This window comes from Moschus berezovskii, chromosome 25 (genome assembly GCF_049115385.1).
Source record: "Moschus berezovskii isolate FMDL1 chromosome 25, NW_MosBer_1.0, whole genome shotgun sequence".
Taxonomy (NCBI): Eukaryota; Metazoa; Chordata; class Mammalia; order Artiodactyla; family Moschidae; genus Moschus; species Moschus berezovskii.
Window position 1 is genome coordinate 743389 of NC_142484.1, and position 19495 is coordinate 762883.

General features: G+C 53.7%; 1 protein-coding gene across 3 annotated transcripts in view; it reads left to right on the forward strand.

Annotated features, from left to right (window-relative positions):
• The window catches only part of AP2A2 (adaptor related protein complex 2 subunit alpha 2), a 65568-nt gene that overhangs the window by 20315 nt on the left and 25758 nt on the right, over positions 1 to 19495 (forward strand). For all 3 annotated transcript variants that reach the window (XM_088832424.1, XM_055415168.2, XM_055415169.2), the window contains exons 2-3: positions 10224 to 10292; positions 18061 to 18203. In XM_088832424.1, the coding sequence (XP_088688550.1) occupies positions 10224 to 10292; positions 18061 to 18203 (212 nt within the window). The remainder of the gene's footprint in view (positions 1 to 10223; positions 10293 to 18060; positions 18204 to 19495) is intronic.

Here is a 19495-nt window from a genome sequence, read left to right on the forward strand (position 1 = left end):
GTCTCCTCCTACCCCCAATCCCTCCTAGCATCAGACTTTTCCAGTGAGTCAACTCATCGCATGAGGTGGCCAGAGTATTGGACTTTCAGCTTTAGCATCAGTCCTTCCAATAAACACCCAGGATTGATCTCCTTTAGAATGGACTGGTTGGATCTCCTTGCAGTCCAAGGGACTCTCAAGAGTCTTCTCCAGCACCACAGTTCAAAAGCAGCAATTCTTCAGCGATCAGCTTTCTTCACAGTCCAACTCTCACATCCATACATGACCATGGGAAAAACCATAGCCTTGACTAGATGGACCTTGGTTGGCAAAGTAATGTCTCTGCTTTTTAATATGCTATCTAGGTTGGTCATAACTTTCCTTCCAAGGAGTAAGTGTCTTTTAATTTCATGGCTGCAATCAGCATCTGCAGTGATTTTGGACCCCCAAAAAATAAAGTCTGACACTGTTTCCCCATCTGTTTCCCATGAAGTGATGGGACCGGATGCCATAATCTTAGTTTTCTGAATGTTGAGCTTCAAGCCAACCTTTTCACTCTCCTCTTTCACTTTCATCAAGAGGCCTTTGAGTTCCTCTTCACTTTCTGCTATAAGGGTGGTGTCATCTGCATATCTGAGGTTATTGATATTTCTCCCGGCAATCTTGATTCCAGCTTGTGCTTCTTCTAGCCCAGCGTTCCTCGTGATGTACTCTGCATATACGTTAAATAAGCAGGGTGACAATATACAACCTTGACGTACTCCTTTTCCTATTTGGAACCAGTCTGTTGTTCCATGTCCAGTTGTAACTGTTGCTTCCTGACCTGCATACAGGTTTCTCAAAAGGCAGGTCAGGTGGTCTGGTATTCCCATCTCTTTCAGAATGTTCCACAGTTTATTGTGATCCACACAGTCAAAGGCTTTGGCATAGTCAATGAAGCAGAAATAGATGTTTTTCTGGAACTGTCTTGCTTTCTCCATGATCCAGCGGATGTTGGCAATTTGATCTCTGGTGCCTCTGCCTTTTCTAAAACCTGCTTGAATATCTGAAAGTTCACGATTCACATATTGCTGAAGCCTGGCTTGGAGAATTTTGAGCATGACTTTACTTGCGTGTGAGATGAGTGCAATTGTGCGGTAGTTTGAGCATTCTTTGGCATTGCCTTTCTTTGGGATTGGAATGAAGACTGACCTCTTCCAGTCCTGTGACCACTGCTGAGTTTTCCAAATTTGCTGGCATATTGAGTGCACACTTTCACAGCATCATCTTTCAGGATTTGAAATAGCTCAATTGGAATTCCATCCCCTCCACTAGCTTTGTTTGTCGTGATGCTCTCTAAGGCCCACTTGACTTCACATTCCAAGATGTCTGGTTCCAGATGAGTGATCACGCCATCGTAATTATCTTCGTCGTGAAGATCTTTTTTGTACAGTTCTTCTGTGTATTCTTGCCACCTCTTCTTAATATCTTCTGCTTCTGTTAGGTCCATACCATTTCTGTCCTTTATCGAGCCCATCTTTGCATGAAATGTTACCTTGATATCTCTAATTTTCTTGAAAAGATCTCTTGTTTTTCCTATTCTGTTGTTTTCCTCTATTTCTTTGCATTGATCACTGAGGAATTCTTTCTTATCTCTCCTTGCTATTCTTTGGAACTCTGCATTCAGATGCTTATATCTTTCCTTTCCTCCTTTGCTTTTCGCTTCTCTTCTTTTCACAGCTATTTGTAAGGCCTCCTCAGACAGCCATTTTGCCTTTTTGCATTTCTTTTCCATGGGGATGGTCTTGGTCCCTGTCTCCTGTACAGTGTCACGAACCTCCGTCCAGAGTTCATCAGGCACTCTATCTATCAGATCTAGACCCTTAAATCTATTTCTTACTTCCACTGTATAATCATAAGGGATTTGATTTAGGTCATATCTGAATGGTCTAGTGGTTTTCCCTACTTGCTTCAATTTCAGTCTGAATTTGGCAATAAGGAGTTCATGATCTGAGCCACAGTCAGCTCCTGGTCTTGTTTTTGCTAACTGTATACAGCTTCTCCATCTTTGGCTGCAAAGAATATAATCAGTCTGATTTCGGTGTTGACCATCTGTGATGTCCACGTGTAGAGTCTTCTCTTGTGTTGTTGGAAGAGGGTGTTTGCTATGACCAGTGCGTTCTCTTGGCAAAACTCTATTAGCTTTTGCCCTGCTTCATTCCGTGCTCCAAGACCAAATTTGCCTGTTACTCCAGGTGTTTCTTGACTTCCTACTTTTGCATTCCAGTCCCCTAGAATGAAAAGGACATCTTTTTTGGGTGTTAGTTCTAAAGGTCTTGTAGGTCTTCATAGAACTGTTCAATTTCGGCTTCTTCAGCGTTACTGGTTGGGGCATAGGCCTGGATTACTGTAATATTGAATGGTTTGCCTTGGAAACGAACAGAAATCATTCTGTCATTTTTAAGATTGCATCCAAGTACTGCATTTCAGACTCTCTTGTTGACCATGATGGCTACTCCCTTTCTTCTAAGGGATTCCTGCCCACAGTAGTAGATATAATGGTCATCTGAGTTAAATTCACCCATTCCAGTCCATTTTAGTTCACTGATTCCTAGAATGTCTACGTTCACTCTTGCCATCTCCTGTTTGACCACTTCCGATTTGCCTTGATTCATGGACCTAACATTGCAGGTTCCCATGCAATATTGCTCTTTACAGCATCAGACCTTGCTTCTATCACCAGTCACCTCCACATCTGGGTATTTGTTTCACTTTGGCTCCATCCCTTCATTCTTTCCGGAGTTATTTCTCCACTGATCTCCAGTAGCATACTGGGCACCTACCGACCTGGGGAAATCCTCATTCAGTATCCTATCGTTATGCCCTTTGATACTGTTCATGAGGTTCTCAAGGCAAGTATACTGAAGTGGTTTGCCATTCCCTTCTCCAGTGGACCACATTCTGTCAGACCTCTCCACCATGACCCGTCTGTCTTGGCTGGCCCCGCACGGCATGGCTTTCCTGTCCATTAGGCAACTGGAAATCAAACACCCAGTGACAACCACTGCTCACACACTAGGATGGCTAGAATAAAAAAGATTGACAATAACAAGTGTTGGCAAAATTGTGGAGAAATTGGAACCTTGGCTCTTTTATAGTGGTGAGTAAGATGGGCTTTCCTGGTGGCCAGTGGTAAAGAATCCCCCTGCCAATGCAGGAGATGGAGTTTGATTCCTGGGTCGGGAAGATCCCTTGGAGAAGAAAATGGCAACCCACTCCAGTGTTCTTGCCTGGGAACTCCCGTGGACAGAGGAGCTGGCGGGCTACAGGCCATGAAGTCCCAGAGTCGGACAGGACTGAGTGTAAACAGCAACAGCGTGATGCTGCCTTTTGGGAAGACATCTAGTCAGTTCCTCCAGGTGCTAAACATGGAGTTGTCACATGACCCAGCAGTTCTGAAAATGTGTATTCACACAAAAACTTGTTCATAGATGTTCATAGCAACATATTCATAGTAACCAAAACGTGGTAACAAGCCCCGAATTCATCAAGTGATGGCCAGATAACCCAACGTGGAACATCTGTGTAATGCAGTATCATTCCGCGGTGAGAAGGGATGGGGTACTGACCCAGGCTACCTTGAAACAGTCGTGGCGTCTTTTGTAAGCGCTGAAGGAAACTAGGTACAGGACATGTACCGCTTGTTTGTGTGTGAAGCGTTTAGAGGAGGTGAAGCCGTGGAGGTGAAGAGTGGAGTCTGGCTGAGGAGCAGGGGTGGGGAGTGACTGCTGGAGGGTGTGGTGTTTCTTTTTGCGGAGATGAGCATTTTCCAAAATTAGACAGTGGTGATGGATGCACCTCTGAATGTACTGGAAGTCGTTGAGTTGTGTGCTTCAGATGAGTGAACTGTGGGGCGCGCAACTTCCGTCTCACTCTGTTGTTAGAATAAGACACACTGGCAGCGATTGTCTGGACCAAGCTGGTTTTATCTTCTGTGGCACAGCAGCTCTCAATGCTCCCTGAAATCTTTGGTTCTCATCCACCGTTTGAAGGATTTCTGCTCTGAGGCCCAGCCTTCCTGTGCAGTAGAGGTAACATGCAGTCATAAGAGAACTCCGAGAATAGTCCTGACGCCCTGCGTGCGCTCAGGCGGTCCGTGTGTGGCCCTCGCTGTGCGCTGTGTGGAGCTCGAGCACCCATGTGAGGCAGGAGAGGCCCAGCCTGGCCGGAGGGGCGGTCCTCCCTGCGTCCGCCCTCAGCACAGCCTGCTCTCTTCTTTCAGAAGCAGGCTTTTCCGTGGTCAGTTTTGGGCTTTTGGCTTCCTCAGTGAAGTCATTTTACACATAGACTAAACTTTGTTTCGATCAAGTTTTATTGTAAATTTCAGACTCATTACTGGAGGATTTTTGCAGTTTGCTGTGTTAGTTCTCATGAGCTGTGATAGGCCCCTGTGCTTTTTGTTTGAAATTGGGCTATTCTGAGAACACTGGCGCTGTCACTGTAAGCTGGTGAGCTCAGCCAGCAAACAAGAAGGAGCAGTTAACCAGCACGTTGTTAACCAGTGTGTGTAATTCCAGGAGGAAGACCCAGGCGGTGGTTGTAGAACTCCAGGCTATTTTTCAAAGCCTGTCCCCCTGGAGTGTGTTCTTTGCTTCTGAATGGGTGTATACTGTGGCTTGTTTGGGGGCGGTGGTTGTGGGCTGGTCTGGGTTTCTCATTAGCTCCCAGAGCTCCGACATCCACTGTGGGAACCACTTTTTAGAAGCTTGGTGTTTTCTGTGGCCGACAGGCCTGCCGCGTTCTGGTGGGGTTGGCACGGGGGTCTCACTGCAGGCCTTTGAGGTTCAGCCCCACATCCGGCTGCTCTGGCTGTGGCCAGCCCATCAGGATGGGCTTCTGAGTCAGGATGGGCAGCCGCGTCTCCTTCTCCAGGGCTGCTGCTTTATCTGGAAAGACCAGACTTTTTCTATAGCTGCTTCCAGCAGTGTGGAGCGGTGGGGCTTGGTGGCGAGGTGCTTGGCCGGGAGGGCTGTTCACTCTCATGAGCCTGGGTGGGGCGCCGCGGTTGTGTTTCTCCCTGGCATCCTCACCACATGGAGGAGGGTGGCGGTTTTGTGAATTTGGGGCATAAGTGTGGATTTGGACGTGTTGCTTTGTCTGTGGTGTGTCTCCCTCATGGCCTATTAGGGTGAGTCAGAATCTGAGCAGTTCCTGGGTGGTGGGGGTGGGGAGGGGTGTCCCTGGGGCAGGGGGTTCCCCAGGGTTGTGGGCATCCCCGGGGCAGTGGGCGTCCCTGGGGTAGTGGGCATCCCTGGACCTGTGGGGGTCCCTGGGCCTGTGGGGGTCCTTGGGGCCATGGGCATCCCTGGGCCTGTGGGGCTCCTCGGGGCCGTGGGCATCCCTGGGCCTGTGGGGGTCCCCGGGACCGTGGCTCAGGCACAGCCTCGCTCTGCGGAGCGGGAACACCACCAGCCCGTGAGGGCCACTGTTTGTGTCCTTGGTCCCCGAGGTGTCGTCTTCCCCGGGTGATGAGGGCACCCAGGCACAGTCCAGCCAGTGGACCCGGTGGTCAGCCCAGACCTGAGCCCCCTAGGGTCAGAGAACTGAGGAAGTCTTATTTTCTTCCTTGTGTCAGGTGCTTTTTTTCCCCAGATGTTAAGGATTTTTTTTTTTTCTGTTTTGGCCGTGCCTTGAGGCTTGCGGACGTGTTACCGGGTGGGGCCAGGCCCTCAGCGGTCACTCGTGAGTGCTTCAGCAAGTGTGGCCCGCGGGCACTGGAGCACAGGCCCAGTGGTCACGGCACCTGGGCTTCGCTGCTTCACGGCGTGCGGGGTCCTCCTGAGTCAGGGGTTGAACCCGTGTCTCCTGCGTTAGCAGCTGTATTTTTTACTACTGAGCCACCAGGGAAACGCTCTTCGTTTCTATTTGCTCTAAATGATTCTGTCTTTTCATTCTTTTCACCTTCTGCTTCTCTTCAGGCCTCTGCGGGTGTTCTTCTGTTCTTTTTCCTTCTGGCTGTGCTGTGCGGCTTGTGGGATCTTAGTTTCCCGGGCAGGGATTGAACCCAGGTCCTTGGCAGTGAGAGCACAGGGTCTTAACAATTGGACCGCTAGAGAATTCCCTCTTTTTATTCGTTTTTGAAATGATTTTTAGATGTCTGCTTTACCTGATCTCTCTTACCTGGCATCTGAACTGTTCCGCGAGTCTTTAGTCCCTTCTCTGCTTCTCTTGCTGTTTCCTGGCCTGTCTGGGGCTGGGGGCTCCAGTGCTGCTCTGTCTGTGGGGCCGTCTACCTGCTGCGTGGCGTCTCTGTGTGGGCTGACTCGGTCCCCGGCGGTTTTGCTTTACGTAAGGTTAGTCCTCTGGACTGTGGCGGGGGTGGGGGCACGGTCCAGGGTGGCTCTCCTGTCGCACAGACACCCTCCTCTGCTGTCTCCACTGGGCACTACTCTTGGCATCTCTGAGCCAGGAGCAGTGCTCACGCTCTGCCCTGGTCCTCACGCTCTGCCCTGTGGGGTCCCCTGGGTCTGTTTGGGGCTGTCCCTTCTCTTGCCTTTTCATACTGTTCATGGGGTTCTCAAGGCAAGAACACTGAAGTGGTTTGAGACTCCCTTCTCCAGTGGACCACGTTTTGTCAGAGCTCTCCACCGTGACCCGTCCATCTTGGGGGGCCCTGCCCGGCGTGGCTCACAGTTTCACTGAGTCAGACGAGGCTGTGGGGCGTGAGATCAGACTGCTTAGTTTCTGTGACTGTGGTTTTCAGTCTGTCCGCCCTCTGATGGAGAAGGATAAGAGGCTTACGGAAGCTTCCTGATGGGAGAGACTGACTGAGGGGGACCCTGGGTCTTGTTCTGATGGGCGGGGCCAGACTCAGTAAACCTTTAATCCAGTTTTCTATTGATGGGCGGGGCTGTGTTCCCACCCTGCTGTGTGACCTGAGGCCAGACTGTGGTGGAGGTGATGCAGATAACGGACCTCCTTCCGAGGGTCCCCTTCACACACTCGCACTCAGCGCCCCCGACCCTGCAGCAGGCCGCCGCTGACCCACGCCTCCGCCCGAGACTCCTGGATGCGCCCGGGCGAGTCTGGGTTGGTCTCCTGTGGGGTCAGTGCTGCTTTCTCCTGGGTGCGCACGGGGCTCTGTTTGTGCCCTCCCAGAGTCTGTTTCCCCGGGCCTGTGTCACTTCTGTGATCGAATCCCACTGGCCTCCGCAGTCACCGTCTCTGGGCATTCTTGGTGCCTTTGCTGGATCGCCAGGTTGGGAAGTCTCTTACGGCTTCTGGTGGTGGCTTAGTTGCTGTGTCCTGTGACCCCAGGGACTGTAGCCGCCAGGCTCCTTTGTCCGTGGGATTCTCCAGGCAAGAAGACTGGAGTGGTTTGCCATTTCCTTCTCCAGGGGATCTTCCCGACTCAGGAATTGAACCCTGGTCTCCTGCACTCCGGGCAGATTCTTTACCAACGGAGCTATGAGGGAAGGCTTGTGGGGTTATGGGTCCTTGAACTTTCTTAACAGTGCGAGAATTTCTTTGGTATAATTGTCCTACAGCTTGTGTGTCGTCTGCTTGGCAGTGCTGTGCTGGGGTTGATGGCAACCTCCTCCACGAGGGCTTGTGTCATGGGCTGTGTGGCCCCGGGAGTGCACCCAGAGCCCTGCCTCTCAGCGGCCGCTGCTGTGCCCCCTGCGGGAGGCTCGGGGCCTAGTGCTCACAGTGTTCTTCGAGCCCTCTGAGTGTCTCCGGTGGGTGTGGGGTTTGATGCTAAACGTGCCTTTACCCCTCCTGTTGTCTTGCTGGAGTTTCTTTGCCCTTGGACGTGGGGTATCTGTTTTTGGCGGGATCCAACATCCTGTGGATGGTTGTTGAGCAGTGAGTTGTGATTTTGGAGTTCTCGCAGAAATGAGCGCATGTCCTTCTGCTCCGCCGTCTCGCCAGGCAAGGCACAGCTGAGCATCCCTGAAGGCACGCGGCTTGGAGTCCAGGGGGAAGCACAGGGGCAAGAGGAGCCGCGGGGATGCAGCCATGTTGGCCTCCTGATGGGAAGCACTGACTCGTTGGAAAAGACCCTGATGCTGGGAAAGGTTGAAGGTGGGAGGAGAAGGGGACAACAGAGGTGGTTGGATGGCATCACTGACTCAATGGACATGAGTTTGAGCAAGCTCCGGGAGTTGGTGATGGCCAAGAAAGCCTACGTGCTGCAGTCCATGGGTTCGCAGAGTCGGACACGACTGAGCGACTGAACTGAACTGAACTTCTCCTGCCTCCCCGCCCAGATGTATTGCCGTGAGACTTTGTGACTTTCAGTGGTTTCCTTGTCGAGGGAGCTGTGCTCAGAGATGCGAAGTCATTGCCATTGGTTGCAGAGCAAACCAGAGGCAGTGCTTGGATCCAGCCTTAGTGCCCTGCTCCAGAACCTGCTCTTGTCCTCAGGAGAGCCTGCCTGCTGTTCATTAAAATGAATGTGTGCGTGTGCATTGTAAATCGGCCAAGCTTTGGCTAGAAGGCCAGCTTTGTGCCCCGCCCTGGCCTTGCTGCCCAGAGGCAGGGCAGTGTCCCCACGGCACCCCTCGCTCCTGTGCTTCCTTCCCCCTGAACTCCAAGCCTCGTGCCTTCGGTTGTGTGTTGTGCCTTCCCTGCCGTGGGCAGTAGCTGTCGATCCCCTCTGTTCTGCATGCTGCCCTCTGCACTCCCAATCCTTTGTCATTTCTGCTCAACTAAGTTCCTGCCATGCAGGCCTATTTCCCTCGGGCTTGGTGGCTAGAGCAGTTTGCCTGCCGGGGAGCAGCACCGACCAGTTCCTGCACCCTCGAGAGCAGCTCACGCACACAGACGCACGCCAGCGTGGGCACAGAGAGTGGCACACCCCCGCGGGCCCCCTGCCTGTGCTCAGTCCAGGCTGTGTGGTGCCACCTGCAGGCCCTGTGGGTGGAAGGTACCCACAGCCTCGTTTCGTAGCCCTTTGGCCCAGTCAGTAAAGCCTACTGCTGCAGGCGGTACTTTATCAGGAAAATTTAAAAAAGGTTTGCTCTTGACCCACCGCCCTGCCTGCAGCTTTGTAGGGTGCCCTTGTGTCCTGGGGCGCGTCTTCCGGAGGACAAAGCCGGCACTCGGTGCTGGGAAGGAGAGTCCACTCCCCTTGGCCTGCCCCTCGCTCCCCAGAGCTGACCACTGTGCTCGTGCTAAAGACCCCCAGCCTCTATTCACCCCCAACCCCCATGTGGAGCATCGTCTCCCTGAGGGCAGAAGTGTTGTTTTAACCTGAGTCTGGGCACCCTGAGCAGTGCCTGGTGGGGGAGCTTGCCTCTCCGCCTGGCCGGGGCCTTGCTAGAGTAGAAGGGGCTCGAAGGAGGATTCTTTTATTTTGGAGATGTGCAGCCCTGTTTGTTAGCAAGTTGGTGGTGAAAGATAGCTGGTGCTGGGAGTGCCCTGGGAGGGGGTTGCCTCTCCAGCAGCAGGGGAGCTGGGTGGTGGGCAGCGTGTCTTCAGGGCGTCTGTGAGCGCCCAGCCTGTCCGTGGTCCCAGGGAGGTTGCTGTGGAAACCTCTCCTCCCTCTGGGGTAGGGACTTCCTTGCCTGCCTTCCTGCTTTGAAGCAGCAGTGGTACCTTACAGAGGGAGCGCATGACTCAGCCTGCCTGTGTGATGGGCAGCTTCCTCTGTGTGGTGTTGTTGAGCCGTGGGGCCCGGGAACGGCGTCTGCCCCTCAGGCCGTGTGCACGGCTCCGTGGACTGGGAGGGGCACGGGCAGGCGCGCAGAGCAGCATGGGGGGGACAGTTGTGCAGTCAGCGCGTCTTCCTGCCTTCTTTACATGATAAGACGGCTCCCAGCCTCACTGCTTACTGTAGAAGGGCACCTGTCAGATTTTTGGGTTGGTGAATTTCATAAAGGAAATGAGAAGCCTACAGTAGTTAAAACTTGACACTTTAAAAAATGATCTCGAAGTAAGTTACCTTTTGGAGCAGTCGCTTAGCTGAGAGTGGTTTACTATGGCGCATGCACAGCAGTGCTGTGACAGCACCCAGGCCCAGGGCTCTGGCAAGAAGGCGGGCAGAGCTCACCGTGCGCTGTGTGGGGGGCTGCCCTCGCTTGAGGAGCGTCCACGGACTCGCTGGTCCTGACGAGGGCCTCAGGTGGAGGCAGCTGGCGTCTTCCCTTGGGCTCCTATGAGCCTGATTCTGCCTTTAGCTCTGATGTGTCACTGTTGTCAGGGAATAGGTGTTTGTTTAGAAATCAGTTAAAGTAAGATGCCTTTGTGTTTTCTCTTTTTAGGCAAAAGTAAAGAAGCAGAAATAAAGAGAATAAACAAAGAGCTAGCAAACATTAGATCCAAATTTAAAGGTAAGTGTTTAACCGTTGTCCAGACACACACTATTCTTTTGTAAATTTTGCAAAAGGGACTTAATCTCTTAATCTCATCTTTATTTTTTTCATTTCAAATCAGAGTGAAGGCCTCAGTACAGATGCTGTCCTGGCTCTGTTGATGTTTAAAGTAAAGCCGGTGGTTATTCTGGAGTTGTTTGATGGTTTGTGTAGAGTTGATCCTTGATAGCGGGGCTCCTCCCTGGTCCAGCCTTTTCCTGGAGCTGGGAGGACACTGGCCTGGAGCAGTCCCCGCCCCCAACTCTGCTCCACAGGGTGCAGGAGCTCCAGCCAGCTCCCTGCTCTGCGTGGGGACTCCCTGCTTGCTTGAGCTCTTTCTGCCGGAGGCCCCTTCGCTGTGTCTGCATAGTGACCAGGCTGGCCCCCCCCCCCCCCCCCACCGCCCTCAGTCCCCACCTCTCCGCCGGCCAGCCTCGGGGGCGGTGCTCCCTGAGCGGCCTCATTTGGGAGAATCGTCAGGTGTAGATGTTCATTCTTGGGACATATTTATGAGTCCCGTAGACTTTAAATTTTCAGTTAATTTTTACAAATTTGAGACCTGGTTCAAATCTCTGAGCAGACGTTAGCAGGGAGAGTGGCTGAAGCTGCCTAGAAACAGTGTGCAGAGGAGAGGGCGGGTGAGCCCACAGAACCCGGGGGACCGCGGCCAGCCGGCTGCTGGGCGGGTGCTGCCGCGGGCGAGCGCGGGCATCCGGTGCGGTCAGGCTGCAGGCCCTCGTGGGGCCAGGACTGCTCCTGACGGACTCGGGAGGTGTTCTGTCTTACTGTTGACCAGTCCAAGGATCCTCTGGGAGACCTGAGAAAGTCGTCTTAGAATTCTATGTGGAGTGGTTTGCTTATATAAATGTTTCTTGTGTGTGTATGAGGGGATGTCTGTAACTTTCATTGCTGAAATTTTTAAAAATTTTAGACTTTTTTGTAGAGCAGTTTTATTTATTTTTAAATTTTTATTGGAGTGTAGTTGCTTTACAATGTCAGTTTTTTCTTTTTTTAAAAAATTTAGTTATTTTTGTTTGCTGCTGGGTCTTCCTTGCTTTGGCAGGCTTTTTCTGTTGGTAGTTGCAGCAGGCTGGGGCTTCTCTGGGGAAGCACAGGCCCCAGGGTGTGTCGGCTGCAGTGGTTGTGGCACGGGGGCTGAGTTGCTCTGCAGCATGTGGCCTCTTCCTGGACCAGGGATCGAACCTGCCTCCCCTGCACTGGCAAGCAGGCTCCTGTCCTCTGTGCCTCCGGGGGGTCCGTGTCGGTCTCCACTTTGCAGCAGAGTGAGTCACCTCTGCGTGGCCATGTGTCCCCTCACTTTATTTCCTTCGTGTCGCTGCAGGTCACTGAGTAGAGTCCCCATGCTGTGCAGTAGGTTTTCATTAGTTACCTGTTTTATACACGGGTGCTGCCTCACTTCACAAGTGGTTGACTGTGACCTTGTGGACTGTAGCCGCATACTCCTTTGTCTGTGGGATTCTCCAGGCATGATTACTGCAGTGGGCTGCCATGCTCTTCTCCAGGGGATCTTCCCGACCCAGGGATCCAACCCTCCTGCATCGGCAGGTGGATTCTCTGCCTCTAGCGCCGCCCGGAAACCTCAGTATGTGTGCGTCAGGTGCAGTCTCCCTGGTGTTCTTGGGTAGCAGTTTCACATTCCCAGCAAGATGGAGAGGGAGGCGCAGAGATCGCTCAGGCCCCCGCTGTCCCCACAGGCGTCCCGGCGCACGCCTGTCGTCACAGTCGCACACGGAGCGGCTCCCTGTCGCGGACGCCCTCCCTCCTCAGCCCCGCACCCGCTGCTCTTTGTGTCCTCTCCACGGTTCCGCCTTTTCTGGAACGCCGCTGCGTTGGAGCCACAGAGAAGGCGGCCTTTTCTCGCTTGCTTCTCTCACTCAGTTGTGTGCGTTTGCGGTTCCTTCGTGTCTCGCTGTGGCCTGACAGCTCATTTCTTTTTACGTGACCGATATTCCATTGTTGAGTGTACCACAGTCCATTCATCCCTTCACCCGTTGAAGGACATCTTGGTTGTTTCCAGGTGTGGGCAGTTACGAATAAAGCTGCTGTAAACATCAGTGTGCAGGTTTTACTGTGGTTGTGTTTTCAAGGAGCGGTGAGAGAGTGTGCAGGTGTGTGAGAAGCCGCCCAGCTGTCTCCACGGTGGCTGCACGTTCGCACCCCACTCATGGACGGCAGCACGCCAGGCCTCCCTGCCCTTCACCATCTCCTGGAGCGTGCTCAAACTCCTGTCCGTTGAGTCAGTGATGCCATCCAACCGTCTCATCCTCTGTCGTCCCCTTCTCATCCTACCTTCAGTTTTTCCCAGTGAGTCTTCAGCGTCTTTTCCAGTGAGTCAGTTCTTAGCATCGGGGCCAGAGTATTGGAGCTTCAGCATCAGTCCTTCCAATAGATATTCAGGACCGATTTCCTTTAGGATTAACTGGTTCAATCTCCTTGCAGTCCAAGGGACTCTCGAGAGTCTTCCAACACCGCAGTTCGAAAGCATCAATTCTTCGGGACTCAGCCTTGTTTATAGTCCAACTCTCACATTCGTACATGACTACTGGAGAAACCATAGCTTTGACTAGACGAACCTTTGTTAGCAACTGATGTCTCTGCTTTTTAATACACTGTCTAGGTTTGTCATAGCTTTCCTTCCAAACAAGTGTCTTTTGATTTCATGGCTGCAGTTGCCATCTGCAGTGATTTTGGAGTCTAAGAAAATTTTTATTTTTTCCCACATCTGTTTGCCATGGAGTGATGGGACCAGATGGCATGATCTTAGGTGTTTTTTAATGTTGAGTGTCAAGTCAGGTTTTTCACTCTCCTCTTTCACCCTCATCAAGAGGCTCTTTAGTTCCTCTTCACTTTCTGCCATTAGAGAAGTATCATCTCCATATCTGAGGTTGTTGATATCTCCCAGAAATCTTAATTCTAGCTTGTGATTTATCCATCCCAGGATTTCATATGATATACTCTGCATATAAGTTAAATAAGCAGGGTGACAATATACAGCCTTGTTGTACTCCTTTCCCAATTTTGAACCATTCCATTGTTCCATGTCCAGTTCTAACTGTTGCTTCTTGTTCTCTCTTCTTTGGAGACAGGTAAGGTAGTCTGGTATTCTGCTCTCTTTAAGAATTTTCCACAATTTGTGATCCACACAGTCAAAGGATTTAGTGTAGTCATTGAAGCAGAAGTAGATGTTTTTCTAGAATTCCCTTGCTTTTTCTGTGATCCAGTGGATGTTGGCAATTTGACCTCTGATTCCTCTGCCTTTTCATTGTCGAGCTTGTACATCTGGCAGTTCTCAGTTCACGTACTGCTGAAGCCTAGCTTGAAGGATTTTGAACATAACCTTACTAGCATGCAAAATGAACACAATTGTGTGGTAGTGTGAATATTCTTCGGCATTGCTTTTCTTTGGGATTGGAATGAAAACTGACCTTCTCCAGTCCTGTGGCCACTGTTGAGTTTTCCAAATTTGCTAACATATTGAGAACAGCACTTTAATAGCATCATCTTCTAGGATTTGAAACAGTTCAGTTGGACTTCCATGCCCTCCACCGGCTTTGTTCGTAGTGACGCTTCCTAATGAGGCGCACTTGACCTCACACTCAGGTGTCGGTCGCAGGTGAGCGAGCGCACTGTCATGGCCGTCTGGGCCATTAGGACCTCTCCATCTAGTTCTGTGTATTGTTGCCACCTCTTCCTAATCTCTTCTGCTTCTGCTTGGTCCTCGACATTTCTGTCCTTTATTGTGTGCATCCTTGCATGAAATGTTCCCTTGGTATCTCTAATATTCTTGGAGAAGTCTCTAGTCTTTCCCTTTCTTCAGAGTCTTAAGAGGGTGGTTATCAGTGAGGATAATTTTTGTCCCCAGGGACAGGCTGGCCCAGCTGGGTTTGGCGAGCTGCTGCCACCTACTGGGTGGAGGCCAGGCAGGCCACCAGACACCCCAGAACCGCCTGGCCCGAGGAGGCCCAGTGCCGAGGTTGAGCAGCTGGGGTCTAGGAGGAAGTCAGCCCAGAGCTCACCAACAAGGGGCCTCTTTCCACTTCAGGCGGAGCCCTGAGAGGCAGTGCCCTTGGGGCAGGAGTAACCTGGGAGCCAGCCGGCCTGTCCCAGTCCTCTGGAGGAAGAGGTGACTGTTGCAGGTGGAGCCATGTGGCAGGTGTCACCTACCATCTGCAGCCGACTTTTCAAGGGTGCCGTCCCAGCACCGACACAGAGGAGCCCGATGGCTTGGCAGGAGCCAGAGGGGTGACAGCAGTGGACTCACAGGGGCCTCTGAGACTAGACTCGGGGTAACAGAGAGCTGGGTCACTGTTTGTAAAGCAGTAAAAGACAAACTTGAAAATTTCAGAGGGGACCTTAGTATAAAAAGGTCACATAGATTTTGAAATGAGACCAAATGGAAACGCTGGGACCAAAACATGGAGTAAGGGATGTAAAGCGCTCTCGTGGGCGCCGCGGCAGGCTTGTTGAAGCGGGGCAGTGTCCTGGGGGCGGGTGAGGGGCAGCCTGTCCTGAGTGTGGCGAAGAGGGCCTGGGAGACGGCGGTGGGGCACGGAGTCTGGAAGGTTGGCTGGCTTCCTGGCAGGCGAGAGAGCTGCTGTGACAGAGGATGTGTGAAGATTCGTGACGCTCAGGCCTGAGCTGCAGTGGCCACAGTTACAGTAAATAATGAACTCTACATCTAGAGACACCGATGTGAAAAGGCTGATCCAGAGACAGGAAATGTGTGGTTGCCAGAGGGAGAAGGAGATGGGCCGACCTCACAGGAGCCCTCCCTGCTGGCTCGTCACCGGGCCAAGGGGCAGTGGGGCGGGGGCTGCTGTTAGCACACTGGAAGGGACAGCCCCCAGCGGTCTGCATCCAGCTGCCGGCTCCATGAGAACGAAGCTAAAAGAGGCCTTTCCAGACGAAAACGGAGTCTTCCACCAGGAAGCTTGTGCTAATGGAGAGTCTAAATGACCTACTTCAGGCCAGAAGCAGACAGTCCCGGACGCCGACGGAGGAGGACCATGGTGGGCATGTGGGTGGTGCATGGGCCGGTGGGGGTGTTAGACGTCCACGGGGTGTGGGGTCTTTGGCACCAGACAGCTGGAGCAGGAGGCATGGATGGGGCCTGGCGCCAGGGCAGCATCTGTGTGAGACCTGGTCCACGACGGAAACGGTGGGCACAGCCTCGTGTGCAGTTTCCCTGTCGAAGCCTGAAGGCGGCCTCTGGTCTCCCCTGGGCAGCCCTGCACCCCTTGTGGGCGGGTCGCTCCTCTGCCCTGGCTACCTGGCTGGCCTGGGAACTCGAGCGGGGGTTGGGCTGCTTGTGGACGCTGCGGGCCTGCCCTCGGTCCTGGGGCCTCTCGAGACGGCCGCTGTGCTGCCCGGTCGGGGGGCAGGCGTGTCGTCTCAGTGCTGGGCTTCAGGGACGTGTTGACGTGCTTGTTCGCTGCTGGGTGCTCACTTGTCCCAGGTGCTGGGGTGGACAGACCAATGAGAGGCATCTCTGTCGGGAATGTGTGTTCTTAGAGGTGTAGGGGGGCCTGGACACACGCCTCCTTCCCTCGAGGGAGCGTGAGCGCGTGCTTCCTGGGCTCGCTCATCTGTCCTCCCGCCTGGAGGCCTTTGCGGCTGCGGCGCTTGCCGTTCCTTTGCCTGTGTGCTTTAAGCTTTCGCTCTTTTTTCCTGGGAGATTCTGACACAGGAATTGTCTTTAAATTGGCTTTCTGAGATACAACTTAAAATCAGTTGTGTGCACTGTGGGTTTTAGCAAGTACTAGATGCAAGTACTGATGCAGCCACGCCCACAGCCAAGGTGGAGAGTGGCCCCTGAGAACGCCTCTCATGTCTCTGGTGCCGTGGCCCTCCCCGCCTGACCGCGCGGACCTGCCCTCTGTCACTGCAGCCCTGCTGTTCTTCCTGCGGCGGAGGCCGCCGTGTCTGCTCGTGGACTTCGTGTCCGCCTTCGCAGTCTGCGTGTGGCGCTGGCTCCCCGTGGGTGCACTGTAGAGCTGCTGTGAGCCCTGCGTGCGGGGCTGCTGTAGACGCGCCGTGTCCTTCCCTTCAGGAAGGCGCCTGAGGGTGCAGCCACTGGCTCGCGTGAGGGGTGCATGTTTGACCTTTTAAGAACCTGTCCCATATTTTCCGGAGCGGCTGCCCTGTTTTGTGCCCGCTTAGCTGAGTGTGAGTTCCCATCTCCTCCATGTTCTTGCCCGCACGTGGTACGGCTGACAGTTAAGCCTTGGTTTTCCCAGTGGGTGTGCAGTGGTCCTTACATGGTGAAACAGTTGAGCACAGTCGGGCCTGTGGGTCCTGGGTGGATGTGCTGGTGCTACCACCCTGCAGCGGCTGGCGGTATTGCTGTTCCCCCCTCTGAACGTAGGCAGGTACTCACTGAGGGTTAGGGCTGGAGTTGAACGGGTCTCTGTGAGAGAAGGTGAAAAAGGATCCCAGGTGGAAGTCCTGCAGCAGGATGTGGTCACCGGGCTCAGATGCCTTTCCCTGGAGACATTGGCTCTTGCCCTGCATCGCGGCAGCACCAGGGCCAAGACTTCTGACCGTGTGGCCGTGACTGCCCTTCCTGCGCACTCGGCACCTAGTGCGTCTGCGAGTCTCTGCGTCCTGCACGTGGCCTGGTGCTGTTCCTGGGCCGGGGCTGCTCTCCAGGGTGAGAGGGGGCAGCACTTCTGGCTGCTCATCAGAGGAGGCTTCCAGAGGTGATAGAGCGCAGGCTCGTCCTTGAGGGGCAGCCAGGTGTGGGGGTAAGGCGCGGTTGCCTGGGCCCCCTGCCCTCACCTCAGATGCTCTCCTACGGGGATGGGGCGGGAGTCCCGTCGTAAAGCAGTGAGCTGGCTTCTCCGGTGCAGGTCGCGGTGGGAGGAGCAGGGAGCCAGGCCCGCTCTGACTAGATGTTTGATCATTAAGTAGAATGCCAGTTTGCTGCTGAGAAGGACGGGGGTTTCAGAGCTCCCCAAGTAAGGTGTCCAGCTGGCTGGCTGACTTGTGATCCGCTGTCACCTCAGGAGTCTGGGGGTCTTTCTTCTCAGTGCCCTTTGAGGTTGGCCGGGGCTTGTCCGGGACACAGGTGACTCACCCTCACCGTGGGGGCCGTGGCTGCGCTCGCCTTCCCGGCTCCCGCATCCTGCTTGGCCTGCGACCCTGCGGTCAGGGCCACTGCAGTGCCTCACTCGAGCTGGCCGTGCTCCCTGCTGTCCCCCCGCAGGCTGCACGGGGAGGCTGCGCACTCCTCTGGTGAGAGGAGAACCTCTGCTTTTAAAACGGCACTGTCTGTTGGTCCTTTTTGAAACAGAACTTTCTGTGCTGACAGCGACCTGTTGTGAACCTGCCTTGCCGTGGTCTCCCGGGAGAGGCCGAGTCATGCTGCCATCAGGGTGGGGAAACAAGCCCTTCTGGTGGTTCTGTGTGACTTTTTGGGTGGATGATTTGTCCTAAAACTGGGTGAAATGAGAGATTATTTAGTGTATTGTCCTGCCTAAATGAATAAACATCTCTGAAAGCTTAAGCCGCTGGTGAGGTCAGGGTGGAGCAGCAGGGCTATGCTGGGGGGTTGTGGTTTTGCTGCCGGCCGGGAGGCTGGCTCGGGGTCTGCGAGGGACCCATACGCTCAGCCCTCACGTGCCAACCAGCTCAGCAGTGCTGGGCGCGAGCCTCCCAGTGGGTGGTCTGGCCGGCTGGCCTCCTGGTGGTGGGCCCGGCGCCCTATTCCGTGCTGCCCCTCCCACAGGCGACAGGGCCCTGGACGGCTACAGCAAGAAGAAGTATGTGTGCAAGCTGCTCTTCATCTTCCTGCTGGGCCACGACATCGACTTTGGGCACATGGAGGCCGTGAACCTGCTCAGTTCCAACAGATACACGGAGAAGCAGATCGTGAGTGCGCGGGCGCTGCTTCCCGCCGGGGCCCTGGCGCAGGCTCTGCACCTCTATCTGTCTGGGGACTTCCCTGGGTCTAGGTGGGAGCTGGCAGGAGGGCGCTGTGTCCCCCGAGGGCGGGGAGGCGCGCTCCCTCTCCTCAGCGCACGTGCGGCCCCCCACCACTGCCATTCGATCCGGGCACCCCCTGCGCTGGTTTAAGAGCAGAGGGCAGGCGTCCACGCCTCGCCCCCGGCTCCAGTGTCTGCCGAGGCGAGTGCCCGTGTCTAGGCCCTGTGGGCCCCCAGGCTCTGTACCTCCAGCCCTGTATCTGCGTGGAGGAACAGTCTGTGTGTGTTTTCTCAGGTGTTACAGAGGAGTATTTTATTTGTTCAAGAACTTTAACTTACAGAAAGCGGAAAAATACCCTTGATGCCCGGGAATTTTGTTAATTGTGTTTACTTAGAAATGGGCTTCCCGAGTGCTAGTGGTAAAGCAGGGGCGCTGGTGGTAACGGTTCTGCCTCCCAGTGTGGGAGAGGGCTCGATCCCTGGGTTGGGAAGATCCTCTGGAGTAGGAAATGGCAACCAGTTCTAGTATTCTTGCCTGGGAAATCCTATGGACAGAGGAGCCTGCCCGTCTGCTGTCTGTGGGGTTGCTGAGTCAGACACGACTGAGCAGCTAAGTGCACATGTGGGTGCACGCACACACACACACACACACACACACAGACACACTCCCACTGAGAAATACACACACACAGACACACACACACACCCACTGAGATATACACACACACAGACACACTCCCACTGAGAAATACACACACACAGACACACACAGACACACACTCACTCCCACTGAGAATATACACACACACAGACACACGCACACACAGACACACTCCCACTGAGAAATACACACACACAGACACACACAGACACACACACAGACACACACACAGACACACTCCCACTGAGAAATACACACACACACGCACAGACACACATAGACACACTCCCACTGAGAAATACACACACACAGACACACACACACACACACACTCCCACTGAGAAATACACACACACAGACACACACAGACACACACTCACTCCCACTGAGAATATACACACACACAGACACACGCACACACAGACACACTCCCACTGAGAAATACACACACACAGACACACACAGACACACACACAGACACACACACAGACACTCCCACCGAGAAATACACACACACGCACAGACACACATAGACACACTCCCACTGAGAAATACACACACACAGACACACACACACA